The sequence below is a fragment of the Myotis daubentonii genome, chromosome 9 (assembly GCF_963259705.1).
Source record: "Myotis daubentonii chromosome 9, mMyoDau2.1, whole genome shotgun sequence".
Classification (NCBI taxonomy): Eukaryota; Metazoa; Chordata; class Mammalia; order Chiroptera; family Vespertilionidae; genus Myotis; species Myotis daubentonii.
Genome location: NC_081848.1, coordinates 40,237,428 through 40,264,053, shown reverse-complemented (window position 1 = coordinate 40,264,053; position 26,626 = coordinate 40,237,428). Strand labels below are relative to the sequence as shown.

Here is a 26,626-nt window from a genome sequence, read left to right as displayed (position 1 = left end):
TTACATGTGGACTTGTCTTCTTCCATCTCCCTCTAGGCAGTACGTTTTCAACTGAGCACCTCAAGCTTCAACTCCAGAAGGAATCCCTAAATGAGTTGAGGAAAGAGTGTACTGCGAAAAGGTAAATGAAACTCTGAGAATAATTGTTGTGAGTGTCAAGTTTACTTTGAGGATAGGATTTGGAAAAGTAGGATTCTTTAAAAACTGCTGTTATTAATTTGTATTCTACATACCTCAGGGACATATTCTTTTATTCAACAAATATTTATTAAGCATTTACTATGTCTCATACACTGATAGAGGCGGTTATTAAAGCTCCTAGTATATACTCATAATCAGAAATGAGAACTGTTGTAGTTTTCAAGGCCATAGCACCATGACTTGATGTCTGAATCTTCTCCTCTTCCTGTCTTCAACATGTAGTAGAGTTGATAGTTTTTTCTTCAGTAATTTCTTTAGATTTACTGCTGTTTAATGTTAGCTCATTTGGATTACCTCAACAGCTCCTAGATGATCTCTCTCACATCATTCTCTCCATCTTTCCAGTTTATCCTCCACGTTATCAGACCTCTCCTCTATTTTTACCAAAAATTTTTTCTTTTTTTAAGAGCTATGGTGATTGTTTTGCTTAGCTTTCAAATAACCTTTAATAAATTGGTGCTATATCACTGTAGCTAATTTTAGTCACTCCACAACATTCACTTAACAAATGCTAATGCTTCTTCTCTATTTTTTTTCTAGCACATGCTCAATTTGTTGCCTCCTCTATTCTTTTGCTCATCCTTACTCATTTGTGTGTTTTTCTTTCAGGAAAGTAATTTCATCCTGCATTTTTCTTAAAAAACCTTAGCAATTGAAGACTTGAGCATGTTAGACCCAGAAAGAACCTTGGATTTCACCTAGTCTGTTCCTCTCAGCTAGCAGATAGAAAAGCAAGGCTTTTGGGAGTTACTCTTTGTCCAACTCACTAGGAAAGCAGAATTAGATCCTCTATGTCTTCAGTGATGTTTGCATTATACAACTACGTTTACATTTCACTTTGACCGACAGCTTCTCCTAAATGCTTTTTCCCCTTACATTCTTAATACAGTTGAACAGGTATTTGTACTGTAGGTGTTTCATCTGTTGTTTATGTTTCTTGAGTAGTTCAAAAGAAGAGCTTCATCATCTCATGCTGCAGTTTTTGCTTGTCTGTTCTTTTTCTTAAATTATTTTCCTAACCTGGCAGCAGTTTTTTTGAGGTAGTTGTAACATGTAGTTGTAAGTGAAAAATAAAATGTTTTTTTAAGGAACTACTAGATGGATGATATATCCTGAAATCATATTAAATGAGATGGTGGTTGCCTTATAGGTCCTCTTTAAACCTTGTTTCCTTGTTTATAAAATTGATATAATAAAATTAACCTAATAGCGTTGTTATAATAATTAAATAAAGCCCTTTTAAAGCTCCTGGCATATAGTAGCAGGTGCTCAGTCAGTGAGGATTTATACCCTTTACATCCCTTAAAGGGTATACACATATACTAGGCCTCAGTATGTATAGAGTTGGCTTGGTTGATAGTAGTTAGAGATAGGTAAGGATGTATGTTAGATATTATTCTTGCCTCTACTGCTAAGTTTCTATGGCCTAGTCTACTAGTAGACTGTACAATCTTTTTCTGTGTCAGTTATGTGGAAATAAATGTTTGAAAGCCTGTAAGCATTTTTTTTTTTTAACAAATGTACTTTTTTTCTTCTCCTTAGAGAACTTTTTCTGAAGACTAATGCTCAGTTGACAATTCGTTGCAGGCAGTTACTATCTGAGCTTTCCTACATTTACCCAATTGATTTGGTAAGTTTCAAATGTTGTTTTGTTTTAAAAGATGATTTCTATTTGAAATTTCCTCTCAATGAAAAAACCCATTGCTCTAGTCTTAGTCATATGCTCTGTCATGATTTCATTCAGGAGCTAATATCCATTTTAAAAATAGATTTAGATTTGGTTGGCATTAAGTTCCACCATTAATTTTTCATACCAATTTGTTGGAGGGATGTGCTCATCTTCGTCTGAAAGAATACCAAAATCTTTAGGATCTTTTCACTCAAACACATTATCAGCTACCACCATTTCTTTTTCTAAAATATATTTTTACTGATTTTTAGAGAGAGGAAGGGAGAGGGATAGAGAGATAGAAACATCGATGAGAGAGAAACATCAATTGGCTGCCTCCTACACACCCTCTACTGGGTGTCAAGCCCTATGTTTGGGCATATATCCTGACCAGGAATCGAACCAGTGACCTCTTGGTTCATGTGTCGATACTCAACCACTAAGCTGCACTGGCCAGGCTCAACTACCACCATTTCTGATACATACATGCAAACACAGTACATGTCTCTCCTTAAAGAATATGATTACTAGTTAATTTATATTTATTAGTATTATTTCAGATATTCCTGTCAGACTGTTAAGTTCTTTAATCTAGTTTCTTGGAGTGAATGCAAAAAGTAAAACTTTATTAAAACTGACTAGATTCTTTTTAGAGAACCATATCTGCTAAATTTGATGTGTTTTTTGAATGAAGACTAATTTTTCATTTAAAAGACTAATATTTTGAGAGGAAAGTTAATAGGATTTTAGATTGCTCATAAATCTTATTAATTCTATTTAAGATTTTTCATTTATAGCTATGAATTGGGAAAAGGATATTTTTATGATAAAATTTTTATATGGCTTTTTGCTTAGACGTGATGTTTTAAATATTTATATTATAGAAAATTTCAAGTATATAAATATATAGTGGTATAATGAATCATCATGTACTAATCACCCAGCTTCAACAATTATGATAATATTTTAAGTCTAGGACAATATTGTCTTTGAATTAACACTGACTTATTTAATTCTTGGAGATTTGACTTCGAGTTACTTTGCTTTATACGTAAAAACAGTTAATTTCATTCTTTGGTTGTATTCACAGAATGAGCATAAGGATTATTTTGTATGTGGTGTCAAATTGCCCAATTCTGAAGACTTCCAAGGTATTTTATTTCTTTTACTTCTAAGTATTTGCTGTGTATAGGATATGAGTATGTTGCAGGGAAAAATAGAGATATCTTAAAATGTTGTTGCCTAGCCTTTCACCAGAACGGTCTTGGACCTTTTGTCCCTTCCCAGTTGTAAGTATATAGATTCAGATTCCCTGATAGACTTAAAAGGCCATTTGGTCTAATCATGGGGAAAAGAATAGTTGCACATTATATTTGAAACTTAAAATATTTTTTAAAGGGCTTTAAGAAAATTAGACAGTGGGGTATGTAAGAATACTTATATCCTCCCTATTCTTTTGCTTTCATTTTCATGACAAATTTGTATGTGGTTGGGAGCAGAGAATAACAAACATTAATCTGTTGTTATTTAGAAAATCATATTTCTGCTGATGTGAAATGTATTCGGAAATTTAATTTTTTTACATTTCCACTATGACAGGTTAAAGTTGTTCTGTCAAATTCTGTTCTCTTTTAATTAAAAAATTTATATTAAAGATAATATATACTATGATTCATACTATATACTATGATATATACTATAATTGCTGATTTTAAACTATTTAATTTTCCTATTCTCTTTACCAGTATGCCAAAGAAAAGAACTTGGCAATAAAATATTTTTTTTATTGTTAGCAAAGTAGCATTTCCCCCCTAGTCTACACAGTGCTTTGGGCCTGTTAAATAGCTTTATAAATTATTTTCAAAGCTAGCATATTATCTTTTTGGGAGAAATTATTAAACATAGAGCATTACCAGTTTTGGTTGGGATGTCCTTCCATTTCCCTATAAAGGAAATGTTGTTATTTATGGTCCTTTAACATTTAAGACTATTTTAATTTATTACCTCTATTGGCCTTTACAGCAAGTAGTTGGGACATGATAAAAGAAGAGTGGTAAAACAGGAGTGGAAACCCTGTATTCAATCCTTGTTCACTTTCAGAAACCATGTAATTTGGAGCAAGCCATCTACGCTTTGAGCTGATTTCCTAATTGATAGTATGAACATATTGATTCACGTTGTGAGATTATATCTATAAAAGCATGCTATCTTGCCTTATCTTTAATCTTTACAAAAACAAACATAGGAAACCCATAAGGAAGGTGGTACAGTCTCATTTTACAGTGCGTAAATGAGCTGTTCAGTGATTTGCCAGAGACCACAAAGCTGGGTAATAATCTAGGTGGGATTTACCTGGTTTTCATTGTGCAGTGTTCCTTCCAATTTCTGTAAGTCATACAAATGTGCTTTCATGTTGACTTTAGGCAAAGTTATGGTGTCTTAAAGCCCATGACACATCTTTTTCCTCATTCATCTATTTACAAAGCTACCGAGTACCTTGAGCCCTATGCCAGGTTCCAGGGACTCAGAACATTCATTTATTAAAAAAATATTAATTCAACTCAGGTACTGTGCTGAGTTTTGAGGATATGATGATAGAAAAATATGTTCTCTCCTTTCATGGAGCATACACAGCCTATTGAGCTAATAAATAAGAAAATAAGTATGTAACAAGTATTTAGTAAAGGAATATGCTATCTTAGACAATAAAGGAACCTATGTTAGATAAAGCAGAGAACAGCTCTCTGAGGAGAAGCATTTAACAGAAAAGTTGAAGCTAAAAGGAGTCAACTATATTACAGTTGGGGAGAGCATTACTTAGAAGAGGGGCAGCAAGTACAAAGGTCAGGATGCAGTAATGGGCTTGATAAATCTAAAAAAACTCAGGGTGAGGGGATTGGGAGAAAAGACCTGTATTTTGGGCAGTTATGTAATCTCTCAGAGCTTACTTTCTTGACCTGTAAAAAATGAGGTAATATCTACATCTCCAATTCATTGTGATGATTGAACGAGATAACATTTGAAAATGCTTTTCCTTTTAAAGTGCTCATATAAATGCACTTGAAATTAGTTACAAGAGAGAGGAAGGAAAGAAGGAGAGGGAAGGAAGCAAGGAAGGAGGGGAGGGAGGGAAAAGAGAGAGAGAGAGAGAGAGAGGAGAGGAGGGGAGGGGAGGGGAGGGGAGGAGAGGGGAGAGGAGAGGGGGGAGGGAGAAGAAGGAGGGGAGGGATGGGGAGGGGAGAGGGGGGAGGGAGAAGAAGGAGGGGGGAAGGGAGGAGCGGGGAGAAGCGGGGAGGGAGGGGAGGCGTGGGGAGGGGAACGGAAAATCCCAAATCAGACCTATGTGGCCGGGGCATAGTGAGCAAGAGGTTGAGTTATATCAGGAGAAATAGGAAAGGTCAGCCAAGGCTCTGAGGCCACTGTAAGGAGTTTAATATTTTATTCTCAGTTGAGTGGGAAACCCCTGAACGGTTTCAAAAGGGGAATTATATGAGCTGATTTATGTTTTTAAAAGTTACTCTGGCTGCTAAAAGCAGAATGATTTGAAGGGAGGCAGTAAGGGAAGCAGGAATATCAGTATTGGTGACTGTCACCTTAATCTACTCTGGGACATTTCTTGATTCTGTTTTTGTTTTCTTTGACGTTGTTTGTTTCCTAGTTTTTCATAGCTTTTATTAGTTACCTGTGCTTTGTGTATGCCCAACAAGCTGAATAAATTCTTCATACTCTTTAAAATAGAAGTTCAGCTTTTTAGTGCACTTGCTGAAAAGTGAAATGGGAGATAAAATGAAATAAGTATTTACTTTCACTCTAAGGCCCTATTCATGCCCCATAACTCCTAGGAATCAGACATTTTAAGAAGCACATATGGTGGTATTGGACTTTAGAATTGTATGTTAGCATTCTGCAAGGCATTTCCATATACTCAATGTACTGAGTGCCCTGTGTGTGTCATCTACTGTGCCAGGTGCTGAGGTATACAAAAATGATTAAGACATTGATCCTACCTCAGTGAAGTTTCAGTCCAGTTGAGGCTATCCCACTTGTAATCAAGCCAATCAAGAAATATTTATTGCATTCATACTCTGTGTCAGGCATTTAGAAATTATCCCAGGTACATGAGACTCAAAGAAGTGGGCATAATCAGTCTATCAGGAGGGGATCAGAAAAGCCTTTTTAGCAAAATTGGTGGCTGAGGTGTCTTAAAAAAATGAAATAGTATTCCCCTGTTGAGAGAAGGGTAGCAGGACATTTTAGACTGGGTGAGTAGAAATATGATAGGGAATATCATGCACAATGCTATCTTGTTAATTAAATGTTCTGTGAGAGAAGAAATTACATTCCATTTTTTTTTTTTTAAGACAAGAAAATTGAGGCTCAGAGAGATTAGTTAATTTTTCCAAAGACTCATGATAACCAGTGCCAGAACTAAAGTCATCTCTGGTCAGCCCGATTTTAAGGTACATATTATTCCTGTCATGATGCACTTTTCTTCCTTGTTTTAAGTAATAACCTCTTCCAAACTTCTGCCAGCCTGTAGTGTTCTGTAACAGATGCATTCTCGGTGAGACTCTAGTGAAGGAATTCCAAACTGGTTGTCCTATGTGATTCGTGAGACTTTGCTGGGATAGACTTTACATTGCATGGCTTAATACTGTTAGGGAAACTCCGCCACAGTGCCCCCAAATTTACTGTGCCTTTCTAAATGGGTAACTTACTGTTAGAATATGTCAAAGAGACCTGCACCCAACGGGAGTAAGTTGTCCGGTGAAGGTATTCATTTGAGTTCCATTGACAGAGACATTTCTTATATATATAAAAAAAGTTTGTGTGTCTTTTTAAGTAATCCATAATACCAGAGCCTTTTGTGGTAATGAGACCCAGATTTCCTTCTGTGTCTGTATCCCTTTATGCAGGCATGATTTCTTGGAAAGGAGAGTCCATATGTCAAACAGTGTCTCATTGAGAACATGGAATGATTCCATAGATGCTGTGGCAGTGATTAGAGTCTTAAATATTTTGTCCTGTCTGGATCAGTGGGTGCTTGGTTCCTTATCGAATCAGCTGCCTCAGTGATTGGGAAGGCAGGATGGTAAGAGCTTTTAGATCACTTATTGTACATGGATGCATTTAAACATTGTCCAGCATATAAGTCAAAGAGACATTTGAATTAATTTATAATGTCATGGAGAGTGTGTATTTGTGGAATTTATTATCAAAAAGTTGCACAACAGCTGCAACCCTAAGTAACCACCAGCATTTAAAAAACAAATCAGAAATATTTATTATGAGGAAATTGCAGATTTTTATTTTGTTTGAAACCACTTAAAACATTGTGTTTTTTTTTAGGATTTTTTTTTTTTTTATGTACCTGAGTCTTACAGTTTATTCCTGTTCCTCCCTGAACTCCCCCTCCAACTTCTCACCGACAAAACTATCATCTGTGACCTTTCTAACCCCCAGAGCAGCACAAGGAACACAGACAGACCTCTGCTCTGCATTAGGTGTTAGGGACGTCATTCATGCTTACTGGAAAAGTACACCCCAGAGAGCCAGGTTTTGGCTTTGGCAGGTAAAAAGTCTTTTAGATCTTGGAATGCTGGAAACCTTAAACCTTTTGGTTTTTTAGCTAAAGTGATTGGCAACAGAATGTGACATCTGAGGTTTTGTGGCCAGCAATGGCCGTAATTAACCACATGAGCTCACATTTTCCCACTGGAGGTTCAGTGGTCTTGGGGTGATGAAAGTGACTTCCCTACCAGGAGGTGGTTTTCCTTTTGAGGGTATTGGAATACCCTTGGGCCCTGTAATGCCTCACCCGTGGTCCTTTTAAAATGTTTTTTAATATAAAGCTTTAATATTGGAAATCCAACACCCTGGTGTTTAACAGTGAGGCTGTGACTGAGCACTTTGGTCTGGAAGAGGAAACAACCTGGGGTTTTAATAGGTGGAACGGGGAGTCTTATGGTGGAAACGATGGTGAGTGTGAATAACCAAAATCAAAGCTAATTTCCAATATTACCCAGTTTCTAGTTTTTGCTATTTCTTTTTGGTTTTTAATTTGCATATGTAGGCTTCTTGGAGATACCATTTTATCATTAAATTTAAGCAAACTTGTTTCCATCATTGAAAAGAGGTGATGTTAGAAGACCAATTTTTGTTTTTTTAATAGCTATGTGGATGTAGTCTCAAAATATGCAAATGTAATTCTTTATTATCACTCCTTTAGTAATATGGAAAAAAGGTAGATGCTTGAGTGTTTAGCATTGGAGAGTTGTTTTTTGTAAACATTTGTAGTTTGCATTTAACCTCTTTGGGAGGCTAATTAAAAGGCCTTCTGTTGCTTCTGTCAGGTCATATAGGAAAGAACAAGTTTAGTGTGAAGCACATACAGGAAAGTTCAAATTTAGGGCTTACAGATCCTTCATTATTGTAAGCCCTCTTCTTCATCTCCTCTCCCTTCCAAAGAAGGCTCTTAAAGACCAAGTCCTTGGGTATTTTATGTTTGATAAGCCTCTTTACAGATTCAGCAACCTCTGATGCAGCTCAACATTCCAGCTGTGGCTCCACAGATAGATATTTTGGGGGCCTGGGTATAGACACAGTTCTCCCTCTTATTCCATCACTCATGGTTTTTATCTGTATGGCTTTGACTAAGCAACTTATATCACCTAGATCTCGTTTTCTTTTCATCTCTAAATGGATAGCATTAGACTCAGTGGTTTTTAAGGTTTCTCCTAGCTCTAATGTTACATGATGATTAAATTGTAAATGTGATGACTTTACAGTGTAATATAATGTTAGTCTCAAAGGTAGTGTGATATACAGATTTCAATAGAAGCAGAGTGCTGCAGTATTCAAGGTACTTGGGTGGGACTGAGGCAAGAGGACAAGGTCTTTAAAAATAGGAATAAAAATAGGATTCTAGTCAGTTAGGACATGACTCAGAACTGTCAGTTGAAATGAATGCTGTTTGATATTTTTTTCATCAGTTTGATTTGAGAGAGCATCAAACATTGGTTGAGAAGTCCATTCTCTGTCTGGTACTATACAAGCCACTGAGGACTCACAGACTTTTTATATGTTCTTTGCCATTCATAGAAAAGAGCAGAGAAACTCAGGTGGTACATGTGTGTCATATGCTTGATATGTTCTAGGCTTCCAAGTTAAAAAATTTATTCCACAGTTAAGTTCTGGGACAGTATGCTAGAATGCCTAGAGGACAGAGACAGTGTCAAGTCACCTGTATACTAGCCGTATTACTTGGACAGGTTTCTTACCTTCTTTGAGCCTTAGTTTCTTAAGCTACAAAATGAATGACATAGCATATAAAAAGTCCCCAGTTTAGTAATTATTGATGAATGAAGGACTGTCACAAATAAAGTGTTATGGTTAATTCTGGTGGAAGAAAAGTATATCATAAAAGTTACCTATTTTTATAATATGATTCAAGAGAAACCAAGGGTCTGCATATGGCAGTCAAGGGTAGAGAATTCACTGAGGACTAGATGGCTACTAGTATAATGGCATTCCTACAACAAGAAGATAATGCTTAGATAACTAAATATAAATATAAAAGAAGAATATGAATAATATTACTAATAATTGAAGTTAAATGTACCCTTAAAAATCAGGAAATATTCAAGCCAAGGCCATTTCAAGTATTTCAGCCTTTCTTTGGTTGGAGGTATTCCAGATGATGTGTGAAATCTTTTAGTATATGTGCACGTGTGTGTGTGTGTGTGTGTGTGTTTGTGTGTGAAATTTTTTAAGTATTTTGGGAATACCGTATACCAAACAGTTACTTTTTTCTTCCTCTTGGGTCAAGTTTAAACTTTTTGTTGTATTACTTGTTTTGAGTGCCTAATTGATTATCACTTGGTAGGTGGTAGCAGAAATCTGGTTGGTGAGTTAAAAATATAATTCTGTGACTTCTTAAAAGACAGTTACTTATGTTTGACTGGAGGATGCATGCATTTTTCAACAGTTGCTTCCATTTAATTGCATAAATAGGATATATTAACAGTGTGGCTTTTTAGTTTTTTGCTTTTACTATTTAAAACATTTCCCCCCTTATTATATTTCAAACTTTATCAACTTATTTATGCAACACTATCTTTATGAATATTGAGAATATACCCTATAAAAGATTATGCTATTTCACTTCATATTAGAATTCGTAATGCTGTATAGTAGTATAGCAGCACAACTACATTGCTTATAAGTTGTTAATGAATAAAATGTACAGTGCTTATATAATGAGTTATGTTTAAACCTCTGAAACTAACTTTCACATTGTATAATAGGCTCAACTATTATTTCTACCTTTAAAAATGCTGGGGAAGGAAGTAATGAATATTTGAATATATTAAGAATTCTTTAAATATATATTAAATGTTAATCTCACCACATTAATTATTGGGAAACAGTTTTGAATATAGTAAAGTAAATTTTAAGTGTGTTTAGATTTGTCTAAAATTCATATAATTGAATTAATTTTATAATATAAATGTATAATTGAGTTTAAGATTATAAATGTAAACTATGTAATTTAGATAAGAATATTTTATTTACCAGTTATTTCTTAATAAAAATCTCCTTTGAAATTGATTCATTATGATCTCATAGCTACATTTAGAAGGTAAATAATTGTTTTCTTCTGCTTTTAATCTACAGCAAAAGATGATGGAAGCATTGCTGTTGCCCTTGGTTACACTGCACATTTGGTCTCCATGATTTCCTTTTTCCTGCAAGTGCCCCTTAGATATCCTATAATTCATAAGGGATCTAGATCAACAATCAAAGATAATATCAATGACAAGCTGACAGAAAAGGAGAGAGAGTAAGTATCTTTCTAAAATATATTTTTAATATCAAGCCAGTATAAAACATGGAGTATATTAAAAACATAAAATGTGACTTAGATTGTAGTAATTTTTATATATACTTTGTAAAATTCTGTTTCTTTTATTTATTTTTTAAATTTTTTTATTGATTAAGGTGTCCTTTATTCCCCCATTTCCTCCCCCTCCTACTCATGCCCTTACCCCCTTGTTGTCTGTGTCCATTGGTTAGGCTTATATGCATGCATACAAGTCCTTTGGTTGATCTTTCCCCCTTACCCCCACCCTCCCCTATGTTCCCTCTGAGGTTTGACGGTTTGATTGATGCTTCTCTGTCTCTGGTTCTGTTTTTGTTCATCAGTTTATGTTGTTCATTATATTCCATAAATGAGTGAGATCATGTGATATTTATCTTTCTCTGACTGGCTTATTTCGCTTAGTAGCATAATGGTCTCCAGTTCCATCCATGCTGTTGCAAGTAGTAAGAATTCCTTTCTTTTTTACCGAGCATAGTATTCCATTGTGTATATGTACCACAGTTTTTTAATCCACTCATCTGCTGATGGGCACTTAGGCTGTTTCCAAATCTTACCTATGGTGAATTGTGCTGCTATGAACATAGGGGTGCATATATCCTTTCTGATTGGTGCTTCTAATTTCTTGAGATATATTCCTAGAAGTGGGATCACTGAGTCAAATGGGAGTTCCATTTTTAGTTTTTTGAGGAAACTCCATACTGTTTTCCACAGTGGCTGCACCAGTTCTGTTTCTTTTAAATAGAATATAGTCATTCATTAATTTAGATTGTAATGGATCTACTCCTGCACTTGTTAAAGTTGCTAATCATAGCAAAATTGACTCATTTAAGTTTAACTTGCTTTTGTGAGGACAAGTATAATAATTCTGCAAATAATCATATAGTACTTCTTTCCTGTTAGTCAACAAATGAAAGAGGTAAAAGATTTATCAGAAAGACAACCAGAAAAAGAATGAGAGACTTAACAACAGATTGTACATATCTGAAAAATGGATTAGTAAACTGGAGAATATGTCAGTAGAAAATATCCTTACCAAAGCACAAAAAAAACAAAAAAGATGTATTGTATAGAAATATGCTAGACATGCGTAGGACACAATCAAAAGAGCTTATATACTTATAATTGGAGTCACAGAGAAGAAAAAAAGAGCACACAGGATAAATGTAATATTTTAAGAATTAATGACAGTATTTTTCAAATTGATGAGGCATCAAGCTACGAATTCAAGAAACATTAAATATAGCATAAAGTAAATACAGAGCCAAAGTACTTAGGGAAATTATTGTGAAACAGCTGTAAACCAAAGACAAAGTGAGAATATTAAAAGTAATTAGGAAAAAAGACAGACTAAGTGTCAAAAGAGCAATAATAAGACTGAAAGCTAATTTCTCAATAGAAACATTGAGAGCCAGAAGTTGATGCAATGACATTTTAAAAATACTGTAAAACAATATTGCCAATTTAAAATTCTATATTCAGTGAATATATCCTTCAAAAGTAAAGGCAAAAATAAAAACATTTCAGACCATCACAACTGAGAAAATACCTATACTAAGGGGAAATACCTAAAAGCAGAATAAATAATCTCACACAGAAATTTGGAAATGCAAGAAGGAACAAAGAGTAAATATGAGTATTTCTAAATTAATTTAGACTAAAAAGAAAAGGGGAATATCTTATTAAGTATAATATATTTAGAATTGTAATGCATGAGTAACACAAAAGTTGGGAAGTAGAAATGGAGTTAAAGTGTTCTAAGATCCTAGTATTATCTGGATTTTGGTAAAATCCTAACTTATATTAGACTCTAATAAATCAAGGATACATGTTATAATCTCATAACCATTAAAAGTTATTTTGTACAAGCAAAAAAATAATAGAGGAGATAAATGGAAAAAAATTAAATACTTGATTAATCCAAACGAAGGCAAGAAAAGAAAGGAAAATGAACATTAATTTCAAACCTAAACAAATAGTAAATCTGTAGATATGAACTCAAACTTATTCTGTAATTACATTAAATGTAAATGTTAATAAATATTGTCAGGCTGAATAAACATATGAAAAAATGCTCACTGTCACTAATCATTAGAAAGATGCAAATTAAAACCACAATGAGGAATGGCTACCATCAATAAATCAACAAATAAGTGCTGGTGCGGATGTGGAGAAAAGGGAACCCTAGTATTCAGACAGTGAAATTTAAAAAGTGAAATTTAAGGCAATTAAGTGGGACATTTTATGATAATACAGTCAATTCCAAATATATATGTAGTTTTATAGATAAATACTTTTTTTGAAAAAATTTAGGAAAAAAGAAAATATTGGATGATAATGTTTGTCTTTCTTCAGATAAATTTCACTTTAGAAACCCTCCTTTTATTGTAACCCAGTTTTAATTAATCAAAAATGTCAATGCAACTATTAAATTCTTTGCTTGTAATGTATGTTTGTGAGATAATGAACCATTTTCTTCCCTACTGTGTAAATGACACTATGGAGACTAATAAGCACTTTTATAAGTTGTAAAACTCTTTTAGGTCACTGGGATACCTCTCAGGAAATTAGCAAAATAAGTAAAATATATATATTTTACAGCCATAACTTCAAATATTTAGATAAAAGTTAACAGAACTACAAGGAAATCCACAGTCATAGCAGAGAGGACTTTAAATTTCCTTTCTTTAACTATTAGAATAAGCAGACAAAAAAAAAAATAAAATCAGAATCTAAAAGACCTGAATAGAACAATTAGTAAGCTTGATCTAAGTTATAGGTAAAAAATATTGCACCAAAGATTATAGGATATACATTCCTTTCAGACAAACTTGGAACATTTACTAAAATTTATTATGCTGGGCTTCAACAAATTTCATAAGATTAAAGTAATTCATAATATGTTTACTGACCACAGTGAAATTTGCTAGAAATCAATAATCTCTAAATGTGTGGATATTAAATAGTATACTTCTCTTTAACCTATAGACTAAAGAAGAAATTATAAAGGAAGTTTGAAATTATTTGAAACAATAATAATGAGAATACAGCATATGAAACTTTGTAAGGTGCAGCTAAATCTTTGCTCAGAGGGAAATTTATACCCTCAATTGCATATATTAGAAAAAAAAGAAATAGTTAAAAATTAATCATCTAAGTCTCCTGAAACATTTAGAGAAAGAAGAGGTAGTTAAGTCCTATGAAAGTAGAATGAAAGAAATAATAAGATAAGAGCAAAAATTAAATGGACAACTGTACCTTAAAAAATAAAACAGGCAAAAGTTCTAGTCTGAAACAGCTAGGAATTGATAAGCCCTCAGGGAGGACTATTGAGAAAGAGAAGAGACAGGCAAAATAACTAATATAAGTGAAGAAAAAAAGGTGTCATTACAGATATACAGACATTAAAAGATAAGATCTTATAAACAACTTTATGCTAATAAGTTTAAAATTCAAATGAAATGGATAAATTTCTAGAAAAACAGAACTTTCCAAAACTGATACAAGACTGATTAGAGTTTAGAAAGAACTACACTTGGCTAAAGGGAAGTGGTTATAAAATATTCTAGCTAAGTTATTCTCAACCCTGACTGCTATACACTAGTGTCATCTGGGAACTTTTGAAAATGACCTCCTAACCTCCAGATTCTTGGCCTCTCCCCCAAAAATTCCAATTCAGTTGATGGAGCCCAGACATGAGGTGTTTATTTTTTAAACGTTCCCGGAAGTGATTCTGATGTGCAGTTAAAGTTGAGATCTCCTATTGTAGATTGAGAGATTGTTGTGTCCATAGGCATGAAGAACTGAATGCCCTCTACTCTATATAGGAAACTGCAAGAGCAAAGGCAGGAAAGGTGGGCCCCAGTGGAATAATTTAGTGCTGTATCTGGGACAGTGACTCTCAGATGGTAAGTGGTGAGCAGGGAGTACATGTATATATAAGCCAGTGTCTTTCAAAGACATCAGTTGATTAGTTTATAACCCAAGTGTTCTTTTAAATTTTAAAAACATTTAAAGAGAGTCTGAGATGTATATGTTTGACAGAAGGAGATATGCGTATAATTTCTTTACTTGTTTTAAAAAATTGAAGTGTAATTCACATAAGATTAACTTTTTAGTGTTACAATTCAGTGGCATTTAATATATTCACAATGTTATGGAACCACCAACTCCTCTAGTTCCAAAACATTTCATCACCCCACAAGAAAACCCCATTAAACTGTCACCCATATCTCCCCAACCTGCACCCCGTTTCCTCAGCCTCAGGCACATATCATCTGCTTTCTGTCTGTATGGATTTACCAATTATGGATATTTCATATAAATAAAATCATGCAATATGTGACCTTTCTGTTAAGGTTTTTTTCACTCAGTCTAATGTTTTCAAGGTATAGCCACATTGTAGCATCATTAGTACTTTATTCACTATTATCCTGTCTAATAATAGAGAAACATGGTAATTAACCGTAACTTCACTATGCTCCCCAGTGGCTAATCAGGGCAATATGCAAATTAATTGCCAGCCAAGATGGCGGCTGGCAGCCACGCAGCTGAAGCGAACATGAGGCTTGCTTGCTCCAGTGATGGAGGAAGCCAAGATTCCCCGCCTGCCGCAGCCCGGCTCTGAGCTCCAAAAGCAACAATGATTCAATTATAGAAGCTAAACAAACCCCAGGTACCTGCTTTCAGCCGGCCGCAGCCTCAGAGCTGGGAGCGCCAGTGATGGCAACAATGTTTCAATTATAGAAGGTAAATAAATCTCAGAATAAAAAAAAAGAAAAAAAGGAGAGGCTGGGAGCTTCAGTTGCTGGCCAGCCTGAAAATGGCCCTCAGCCCCTCACCCAGACTGGCCAGGCACCCCAGTGGGGACCCCCACCCTGAAGGGGGTGTGGCCAGCCTGAAAACAGTCATCAGCCCCTCATCCAGGCTGGCCAGGCACCCCAGTGGGGACTCCCACCCTGAAGGGGGTGTGACCAGCTGCAAACAGCCATCAGCCCCTCACCCAGGCTAGCCAGGCACCCCAGTGGGAACCCCACCCTGATCCGGGACACCCTTCAGGGCAAACCAGCTGGCCCCCACCCATGCACCAGGCCTCTATCCTATATAGTAAAAGAGTAATATGCAAACTGACTCTAACAGCAGAAAGACTGGGAATGACTGGTCACTATGACACACACTGACCAACAGGGGGCAGATGCTCTGCTCAGCCACAAGACAGGCTGATGGCTGCCAGTACAGCGGTGGTGGTGGGAGCCTCTCCTGCCTCCTCAGTAGTGCTAAGGATGTCCGACTGCAGCTTAGGCCTGCTCCCCGCTGGCAAGTGGACATCCCCTGAGGGTTGCCGGGCTGCCAGAGGGATGTCTGATTGCCATCTTAGGCCCAATCCCCTGGGGAGCGGACCTAAGCCAGCAGGTGGTCATCCCCCGAAGAGTCCCAGACTGCAAGAGGGCACAGGCTGGGCTGAGGGACCCCCCACCCCCGAGTGTACAAATTTTTGTCCACTGGGCCTCTAGTAGCTGAATAATACTCCATTGAATGTATATACCACATTTTGTTTAACCATTCATTTGTTGATAGACATTTGGGTTATTTTTACTTTTTGGTTAGAGAATAGTGCTGCTATGAACACTCATGTAGAAGTATTTGTTTGAGTACCCATTTTCACTTGTTTTGCATACATATCTTAGAGTGGAGTTGCTGGGTCATATGGTAATTCTATGTTTAACTTTTTGAGGAACCACAAAACTTTTCCACAGCAGCTACATCAGTTTATGTTACCTGGTTTGAAGTGATATAGCATTGTGAATTTGTTTTGTATTCCTTAATGATTAATGATGTTGAGCACTTTTTCATATGCTTGCTGGCCATTTATATATCTCTTTGGAGAAATTACTATCCAGGCCCATTGCCCATTTTTAAATTGGGTTGTTCATCTTTTTTGTTGTTGAGTTGTAAGCCTTCTTTATGAATTCTGGATACTAAATCTTTATCAGACATATCATTCCCAAGTATTTTTTCCTGTCCTCAGAATTGTTACATTTTAAGGCCTAAAATTAAGTGCAATATTATCTGCTGTCTTGCTTATCTGGTGAAACCAAGAGGGCCTTGAGTAGCCCCAATCCACTCTGCTCCTGTGGACAAGTTCCTCTATTCAAACAACCTTCCTTATCCACCAATAAGCAGGTTTAGTTCCTGCTGATCCCTGAGTAGTGAATTTCAGTTCTTTGCCAGCTGGAAATTATGGAAACAAACCAATCACATCCTCTTTCCCGTAGGAACCAGTCATCACTACATCCTTTTGATACTACAAAACTTACTTCTCACGGTTTCTAGTTGTTCAATAATGTTGATCTTAAAGAAATAGACAGCCAGATACCTCTCCAGCAAAATGGGTTTATTATTCAGGTTCAGCGAAGAACTGCAATGTAGGACATGTGGTCTAATGTTGAATCATGTGCAAGTCCAGAGAAACAAAGGAGAGAAACTGTCTTTAATGGGGTGTGGGGGTGTGGGGGGGAGGCTGTTGTAAATGAGGAGTCCATTGGAGGAAACTGAAAATTGGAAGTATAGTGACTTTTGGCTGAGTTATGGCAGTCTCCCATTGGTTGAGCTGTTACTGGACAAGGAGGAATCTTTTCTTCCTCTGCTGAGGTATAATGTAGTATCACTTCCTGTTGGAGATGCAAGATACCTACCTCTCTTCCTGTTGGAGTCAGCAGTGTGCCTTGCATGAGACATGCATGAGAGTTCTTTCTTCTAGCCTTCTGACTCCATTTTAAATGAGGTTTTTGTTTATTAATTCACACTATGTTCCCAGTTGTGGCTATGTGACCCTACATGGCATAAGATGTCCTTCTTGCCTGGGCTATGAGTATATGTGACTACTAACATGCTCTCAGTTTCACCTATCCAATGTCAGATGTCCACTGTCAGGTGTTCAACCATTCCCATAACCCCAGAGCAGTAATCCCTCTCTTATCGATGGAGTGAATATAAAGCAATTAAAACTGGTGTTTCACTACCTTTAGAGTGTCCTTTGATGCACAAAAATTTTAAATTTTGATTAGATGTATTTTGTCTATCTTTTTTGTTTGAAATGCTTTTGGTTTCATATCTAAAATCGATGGTCAAATCCAACATCTTGAAGAGTTTTCTTGTAATAGTTTAATCATTTTATATTTTAGTCCTTGACGCATTTTGAGTTACTATTTGTATATGTTATGAGGTAGGGGTCCAACTTCATTGTTTTGTATTTGGATTTCCAGTTGTTTCTGCACCATTTGTTGGAGAGACTATTTTCCCCCATTGAATATCCTTGGCATATTTGTTAAAAATCAGTTAGCCATAGTTGTTGTTGTTTTTTCTGGACTCTCAATTGTAGTCCATTGGTCTATATGTCTGTACTTACACCACCACCACAATCAGTTTTGAAATTGAGAAGTGTGAATCCTTCAACTTTGTTTTTCCTTTTCAACACTGTTCTGGCTATTTAGGGCTCTCGCAATTCCATATGAATTTTAGGATCATTTTTCCTGTTTTGCACAGGAAAAAAAAAAAAGGCCTTTCAATGCCATTTAATTTAGTTTGCTAGTATTTCATTGAGGACTTTTGCATCTATATTTATGAGGAAAATTGGTCTATAGTTTTCTTACCATGTCTCTGTCTGTAGTATTTTTTTAATAATTCCTTTCAATTCTGTAAGATCTTTAAGAATGTCTCCATTTTAATTTCTGATTTTAGTCATTTATGCCTCCCTTTTTTAATCTAGCCAAAAGTTTGTTAATTAGGTTGACCTTTTCAAAGGATTGATTTTTGGTTTTGTTGATTCTCTCTTATTGTTTTTCTGTTCTCTGTCTTGTTTATCTCCACTCTAATCTTTATTATTTCCTTTATTCTTCTAGCTTTGGATGTTGTTTTCTGTTCCTTTGGATGTAAAGTGAGGTTATTGATATGATATGGTTTTTATGTCAGTGTTTATACCTATAAGTTTTTACATCTCATAAATTTTGGTATGTTGTGTTTTTATTTTCATTTGTCTCTAACTATTTTCTAATGTCCCTTGCAATTTTTTCTTTGATCCGTTGGTTGCTTAAGAGAGTTTGTTTAATTTTCACTTATTTGTGAATTTTCTAATTTTTGTTTCATTATTGATTTCTAGTTTAATTCCATTGGGATGGAGAAGATAGTTTGTATAATTTCAATATTTTTAAATTTATTTATACTTGTTTGTGGTCTAACTTGTTTTGTGGTCTATCCTAGAGAATATTCCACATGCAGCTGAGAAGAACGTGTATTCTGTTTTTGTTAGATGCAGTGTCTCTATGTGTATGTTTGGTTAGGTGGTTTTTAGTGTTGTCAAGTCCTCTATATCCTTATTAATCTTCTGTATATACATTATTGAAAGTGGGATATTAAACTCTCCAACATTATTGTAGAACCACTTCTTCCGTCATTTGTCAATGTTAGCTTCAATAACAACAACGTAAAGGTAGGAAGACAGGTGTAGAGGAGCAGTTTTTATATGCTATGGAAGCTAAGTAGGTATCAATTCAAATTAGATTGTTATAAGTATACAATTTGGCATCTATTGTATGGTGCATATGTTTTTAATTGTCATTTCTTATTGATGAATGTTTGATAGAGTATAGCCACCCCAGCTCTCTTTTGGTTACTATTTACATAGAATATGTTTTCCATCTTTTCACTTTGAACCTATTTGTGTTTTTGGATTTAAAATGAGTCTCTTCTAGGGAGCATGTAGTTGGATCATGTGTTTTATTCATTCTGCCAATCTCTCTGCCTTTTGATTGGAGAGTTTAGTCTGTTTATACTTAGTATAATTAGTGGTATGGAAGGACTTCTGCCATTTTTCTATTTGTTTTCCATATTTCTTATAACTTTTTTGTCTAAGGTAATGTTTTCTGCTCTGTTCCCTCATTTCCTCCATTACTGCCTCTTTTTATTTTCTTAATTGATTTTTATAGTGTACCATTTTGATTACCTTCTCATCCTTTTCAGTATATTTTAAAGATATTTTCTTATTGGTTACTCTGGAAATTATAATTTACATCCTATTATTTATAACAATCTAATTTGAATTGATACCTACTTAGCTTCAATAGCATATAAAAACTGCTCCTCTACACCTGTCCTCCCACATTTATGTTGTTGTTATTGTGACAAATTACATCTTTATACATTACTAGTGACCCATCACACGAAATCGCACGAGACCTGGGACCCCTCCCCCCTCCTTAACCCCCCCTACCCCCCCGTGCCGCAGGATGACCCCGAGTCTTGGAGTGCTGCCCCAATGCCCCGCCTCCGGGCCATGCGCAGCAGCCGCCGGGCCCTGCCCCCGCAGCGTGCACATGGGGCCGTGGAAACCCCAGCAGAAGTTGCGCGAAGCAGCTGCTGGGACTCCTGCGCCCCCGTGGGGCCACAGGAACCCCAGCGGAAGCCACACTGCCGGCCCCACCCCCACTGCCCCACCCCCACTGTGCGTGCTGCCATCTTGTGATGGCATTACTTTGTGAGGATCAATTTGCATATTACCTCTTTATTATATAGGATGTGCCCATAATACTACCTTTTTTATTTACCTGTGTACTTACCTTTATTAGAGTTCTTTATTCTTTATGCAGCTTTGAGTAACTGTCTCATTTCCTCCCATTTCAACCTTGAGGCCTGAGACTTCACTTAATGCTTGCAGGTAGGTTAGCGATCAGCAGAGGTGAAAGCCTCGGGTCTTCTCAGACCTTTTCTGAGCATGCATCCTGCTCTGGGCATATGAGTAGCTTCTGTGTTCCCAAGGGTCTATGGGCACTTTTGAATGCCCTAATTTCTCAAAGAAACTCTCCCCACCCTTTCCTCCCAGGCTTCAGGTAGTCTGTTGTATGTCTCAGCCTTAATCTTTTGCACGGCAAGGCTCTGGGTCATTTGTTTGTCATACATCTTCAACACAGTACCCTGCTTTTCACCTTTGAGTGAGTTCTGACTAGGCAAAACAAAGGCAGGCACCTTGCATTAGTCCTTTAGGTTGTTCCTAGACAAGTTAGAACAGACCTACACAATTTTTTTTATAATAAAAAAGAACCAGAGATCAGGGCCCCACACTGGAATGTAGGCTGCTGTCTTTGAGACTACTGCTGAGCTGAAAAGGGAGTTGGAGGCAGGGTAGGTAAAAATGCTCCAAAACTTTCCTCCTGATTTTGAGTTTCCTTTTCCTTGGTTCAACTTCACCTGATTGTTGTAATAAACCTTTGACTATTTTCCAGAGTTTTGTCAAAGTTGATTCTGTTAGTTTTTGCTTATTATTATTTTTTAATGTATCCCTGGAAGCTCAAGTCCTCAGATCTACCTACTCCATCATTTTCACTGACCTCATTCCGTTTGTTTAATGATGAAAAACATTACTTATAAGAGGTAAAGGAAACCCTAGATGATTTTAAATAAGAGAACACCATGACCAGATATGTCTTTGACAAATGTTATCTTGTAGTTTTGTGGAGAATGATCACCCCTCCCAACCTTCCCTTGGTTCCATATTAATAAAAACTAACTCTCTTTCTAGACTTTTGTCAAATTTGTGCATGATGACTTAAAATATTAGTTATGTAGGAAAATCACTTTGGGAGTTTGAAGGAAGGGTGTCCTCAGAATGATAAATATTCTTTCTTCTGCACTCTAATTTTTGAAGGGATAGCTTAACATGTGAACAACTCCAAGTGGTGTGCCCCAGTGTGAGTAGTAGTGATAATTTGTTTATTGATTGATTGATTTTCCTAAGCAATCTGGGAGGGCAGCTAGGTTTAGGTGATTATGTTACCCGTTTTTTTTGGCAGCCAGTAGAACCACAGGAATTGCATTTTTGTGAAATAACTTTATATTCCCCCTTCTACTGAAACACATATTGTATTTTATTGATTCTATGTACATATTTTTGACATTTTAATATTGCTAAAAATGAAATGCACCTTACAATTAGTGGCATGCCACATTATGATAGATAGCATTTATCTGTCTTAGATTTTATGAACTATCAAATTCTTTGGCTGGTTTTATGCACTTTAATAAAGCACTTGAAAGCCTTTTTGGAACAACATAGATGCATAAATATATAAAAATACCTTTATTGATTATTCTTGTTGACTGAATCAACCTCTTAGTTATTCTTAGCCTGTATCACCGAAAGAGCAGATTAGACATGGTTTTCTTTTCTCCTGTCAGTTTGATGTAAACCTTTCCAAGGTATTAGGTGGAATCAGGTCTTCATGGGAGATGGGAAATATGAATTGAATGACTCATTGGACAAATTTTACTTAATGTAATACACCTAGGAATCCTCAGCCTCTGCCCTCTCTGATTAGCTGCCTCATTTGTCTGTTGGCATGTGAAATGTTAGAGTTCAAAGCCCTCTGTAGCCAGTTTTGCTGCGGTTTGGGGGACTTGTTCTTTCCTTTGTCTGGCCTGTTTGAAACACAGGTCTGGACTGCTGCCTTGCCTAAACCATTTCTTGTGCACCTGCACACTGTAAAGGGAAACTCTGAAATCTTTGCTGCATTTCATTTTAAGGCACAGACCACAAAACACGAAGGAATGTAACCAGAGTCCAGCTGCAATGTTCTTTCCCCCCTATTTCTTCTTTCACTGAGGACTGAAAAGTAGGTTTTAAAGTGATTTTTTAAAATGAAATGTATTAGTCATTGCTCTTGTGCTGCTTAACTGTCTGTTAGATAATACATTCAGAATGGATCAGTGAGACAGTCATTGAGCTAGCACATAGCTGGTCAGAGCATATGGCTTTTCAAGCCCTCAAAAGAGGTCTGAAATTTTTTGTTTTAGTCTCAGAAGGAGAAATAAAGGGTGGTATAATTGGCAGGCACTTTTGAAAGTGCTTGGCCTGTTCAATACAAGGCTTTTACAAATCCCTAAAAGATGGTCAGCTATTTTTCTGTAGTGGGATTACTGGAACCTAGAGAAATGTTAATGCTGCTTTTCCCATTTTCTTGATTATTTTTGTACTTATATTTATTCCTATGGACGATCTTGACTAAAACCCCAGGAGTTGCCTTTTTTACTTGATTGACTGATTTTTATAAGATACAGAAACTGTAGAGTACAAGAAGATTGTGATGTGTCCAAAATCAGATAATATTGGGTCCAGATCCTCGTCATTGCATGTGCATGTGATGCTAACGAGAGAAGGAATGGTGTGCTTTAATGATCTACCACCTTTTTTGTGACTGGATACATAAGGCAGTCATGCACACTTATCTATAAAGAGACTGGCCAGACAGCGAGGTCCCTGAGCCTGTGGTTTTGAGTCTTTATTTTTCTTGCAGCCACCTTTGCATGTCTGGAAGTTTATGGAGTTTCCCCTTCAGCATAACTAGGTTGCATTTTGCCATGAATGAAGAGACAAAGGAATTTGCCGAGTGGCAGTGAGCAGACAGATTCCCTGTCTCTGTGTTCCTTCAGCCTACCCCTCTGGCCTGGCAACATTACCTTCTTGCATAAGTGAATGATACTTTTCCCCCAAAATGATGTCTTCTTGAAGAGTTAGAATACATTATTTGTTTGAGAAGTGAATTCTCTATAGGAATAGTGACTGGCACCTGGGATTTTGTTGGCATAAGGCTTATATTGAAAACATAAGCGTTTTCAGACTGCTGTAATTCTGACTCCTCATTTATGTCATTACCTGCTTCAGGCATACTTAAACACCTGTTGACAGCATCTTATATTTAGAATTATAGATTCCTTTCTATAAAAGGTTTCAGCTTCTGTTTGTTAATCAAGCTGTGAGTTCAGAAATGGTTGCTGTTTTCACTAAATCAGCATCTGTTTGCTTTCATGGCAGCCAATGAAATCTGATGGCTTCGTTCCATAAGTGGGAGATTTTTACGTGTGCTTAGGCTTACGTTTTCAACTCTTCTACTGTTTATCCTGTAAACGTGAACATTTCTTATAACCTTTCATCTTCATTTTATTATAGGTTGTTACTCAAATGCAGGCATTTAGAGCACTCAAGAGCCAAGACCTCAATTCCTTAAAACTGAACAATGAATGTGATGACTTGAGGCAATGGGTAGACCACTGCTTTGGTTTTCTGTTTTTCCTTGCTGTGCAACTTAAAAGTATAATCAGATATTTTCTAGGGTGACTAACATTACTGAAATGAATGAGATTATTAAGTCTTTAAATTTGCCATTTGCTACAGGAATGTGACCTAATTGAAAAATCTCTGTTCATGTAAAAAGTCCCAAAAGTCTACAGTTCGACTCCATTATAACTACCTGAGGGTGCACCATGGGACAGGCATGAAGATGTAAAAAACATGCTCGTGCAGAATTGTAGACTGTGTTTTAGAACAAGACAGAAGATTACTAGGTCATAGGATTAATTTTTCATTTCACAAAGGAAGAAGAAGCAGGTTGCAAGATGAAGTGAGGTCATATCACGAGTTATAAACATTCCCTCTGATATGGCCCTCTGATATGGCCCACTGAGGAAAGCAAGCCCAGAAGATGCTCTGCTTATTGTAGTGTGGTACTTTTAAGCAAGCATGAAGGAGGTGTAAGAAATGTGTTTATCAAAATGAGCCCGTGTCTGAAAAATACCCCTTTTCCTAATTTAGGGAAAGGTCCCCAGTGAAAAATGACGTGATGTGAATCCATATATGTTAAGCAGAGTCGCTACGTTAAGTTCTCATTGAAAATGTTAATTATTTAAATCCCATTTATCAGTTGGTTCACTTGACTTTTTTCTCTCTCTAAAAAGTACAATGCAAAATGCCCCTCTTCCCCTCTTTCTTGCCTCGGCTTGTTTATACTTGGTGGAGCCTGTTTTATATTTTTAATTATTTAGGACTTTGGAGTTATGTTGGTGTCACTGAGTGACTGTGGTAATGTCCTCTCTGAGTCTTGGTTCACCTCGTACAATACCTATTCCACTAGATTAACATGAGTATTAAATAGTGCACAGTGTTTGGCATATAGAATATGCTCAATAAAATTTTGCAACCATTATGTATACATTGAGTTTTACAACAGGAATTCCCAGCAGCCTTGTAATTCTTCTTACTATTTCTAGGTGCTTAAAGGAAAGGTGGGCCTAAGAGAAGGTTAAGGAAAATTTTAAATGCAACCCAGCGGCATAGTGTGAAGTTTCCTTTTGTCACAATGCCATGAGGTCCATCACCCTTTAGCGAGCGGTTTAAATGCAGAGGACTGATGAGGTTTCCCACAGTTCAGGGGAAAAAGCCTTGCTGGTCTGAAGGCTTGTCTCTTTCACTGCAAGTACTCAGGGCATTCACTGCCTGATGCCTACTGATGAGTTAAGCAAGTGTGTCTTAGAAGCTGTCACACAGTGAAGGCTGAAGCCCTTATTCTTAAAAGGAATGTTGAGCATGTTCCAACTACATAGTTCCCTGCCTGGCCTACTACTTTTTCTGTCTTGTACTAGTTTTCTTTCAGTTTATAACCTATGCCCAGTCAAACTATTGTTTTCCAAACACATCACATTATTTCCCACTTTGATACTCTTTGTCCATGCTATACTGCTTACTTGGAATGCCTTCCCTAGGATCAAAATTGTGGATGAACATAAGGCCCTTCCCTTATTATCTAAAACTTGATTTCCCATAGTTTGGTGGACTCCTATAGCCTTCTGTAATCCTATCAACAATTCTCAGAAATGAAGTGTGATTATATATACACTCATTTCATTTTAACAGTGATATGAGTGGTGTATTAGAGTTATTTGTCTTATTCTCGTCAAAATATTTTCAGTATAGAAACTACATCTTAATTTACTCCACTGCTTTGCAGAGAGACCTGTATTGTGTAGACACTCAATAAAATATTTCTTGAATTGAATTAGGAGAGCAAAAGGGATGTTCAGTTTTTGCAAATGCTATTAGGTAATCTGACACTCCATACTGTAGCTCGTAGTTTTAACTCTAGATGTTCTGGCCAGGACCATCATTATTTCATATAGTCCCTCAGGACCATGGCAAGCTATTAACTTCTGTGCCTATTGTAATCCAAGGCACAGGCGACAGCGTTGATGGGGTTGTGTTCAGGAGTGAGAGGAAAGAGCATGTTTTAAAATAAGGGATCCCCATGGAAATTTAGGCAGGAGAGATCAACAAAATAAAAGTGCAGGTGGGGTTGCTGGGTGAGACAGGAAATGAACACCTTATGAAGATTAGGCATTCGACTGAGAGAGGGGGAATGTGGAAAATGAGTCACAGCTATTTCATCGCTGACGCTTGAAGCGTATTGTTGTGTGTGTTGTTTTTAATGAAGTGTGCTTTTATGGTGCTGATGTTATTATCTGGACGAGGAAGTCTTCCCTAGTATTATTGTCATCTCGGCTTTCTGCAACCAACTAAATTAAAATACAGTAATGTAACGGGACAGTGGGATAAAAAAGAAAACCAGATGACTCTGACATGTGACCCCAACTTGAACTTAACTGCTTTTCTGGTTTGCCGTTTACTCACATCAGAGGAGAGGCTGGATATAATGCTCGGGTTGGAGGGGCAGAGGGATAATATTCAGGGATTGGCAAAAGTAGGTTTACAGTTGTGAGTACACAATTTATTCTGAGAGAACCAAGACGGCAGCGTAGGTAAAGGCCTGTACTCGCCACCTCCCACAGCCTCATCAAAATTACAACCAAAACACAGAACCATCATTCAGAACCGCCTGAAACCTGGCTGAATGGAAGTCCTACAACTAGGGAAGTAAAGAAGAAAGTATGTTCTAGGAAATGGCCCCTAAATATCTGAGCTGCTGAGTGTGGAAAAGAGCTGTCCAAGACATACACGTGCCCAAAACAGATATTGTACCTTCCCATTGACCAAAGCCTCT

The 26,626-nt window shown here is 36.5% G+C and overlaps 1 protein-coding gene across 5 annotated transcripts in view; it reads left to right on the top strand.

Moving 5' to 3' along the window:
• The window catches only part of UVRAG (UV radiation resistance associated), a 291,490-nt gene that overhangs the window by 152,047 nt on the left and 112,817 nt on the right, over positions 1–26,626 (top strand). For all 5 annotated transcript variants that reach the window (XM_059708402.1, XM_059708401.1, XM_059708404.1 and 2 more), the window contains 4 exons: positions 37–121; positions 1,744–1,831; positions 2,961–3,021; positions 10,547–10,712. In XM_059708402.1, the coding sequence (XP_059564385.1) occupies positions 37–121; positions 1,744–1,831; positions 2,961–3,021; positions 10,547–10,712 (400 nt within the window). The remainder of the gene's footprint in view (positions 1–36; positions 122–1,743; positions 1,832–2,960; positions 3,022–10,546; positions 10,713–26,626) is intronic.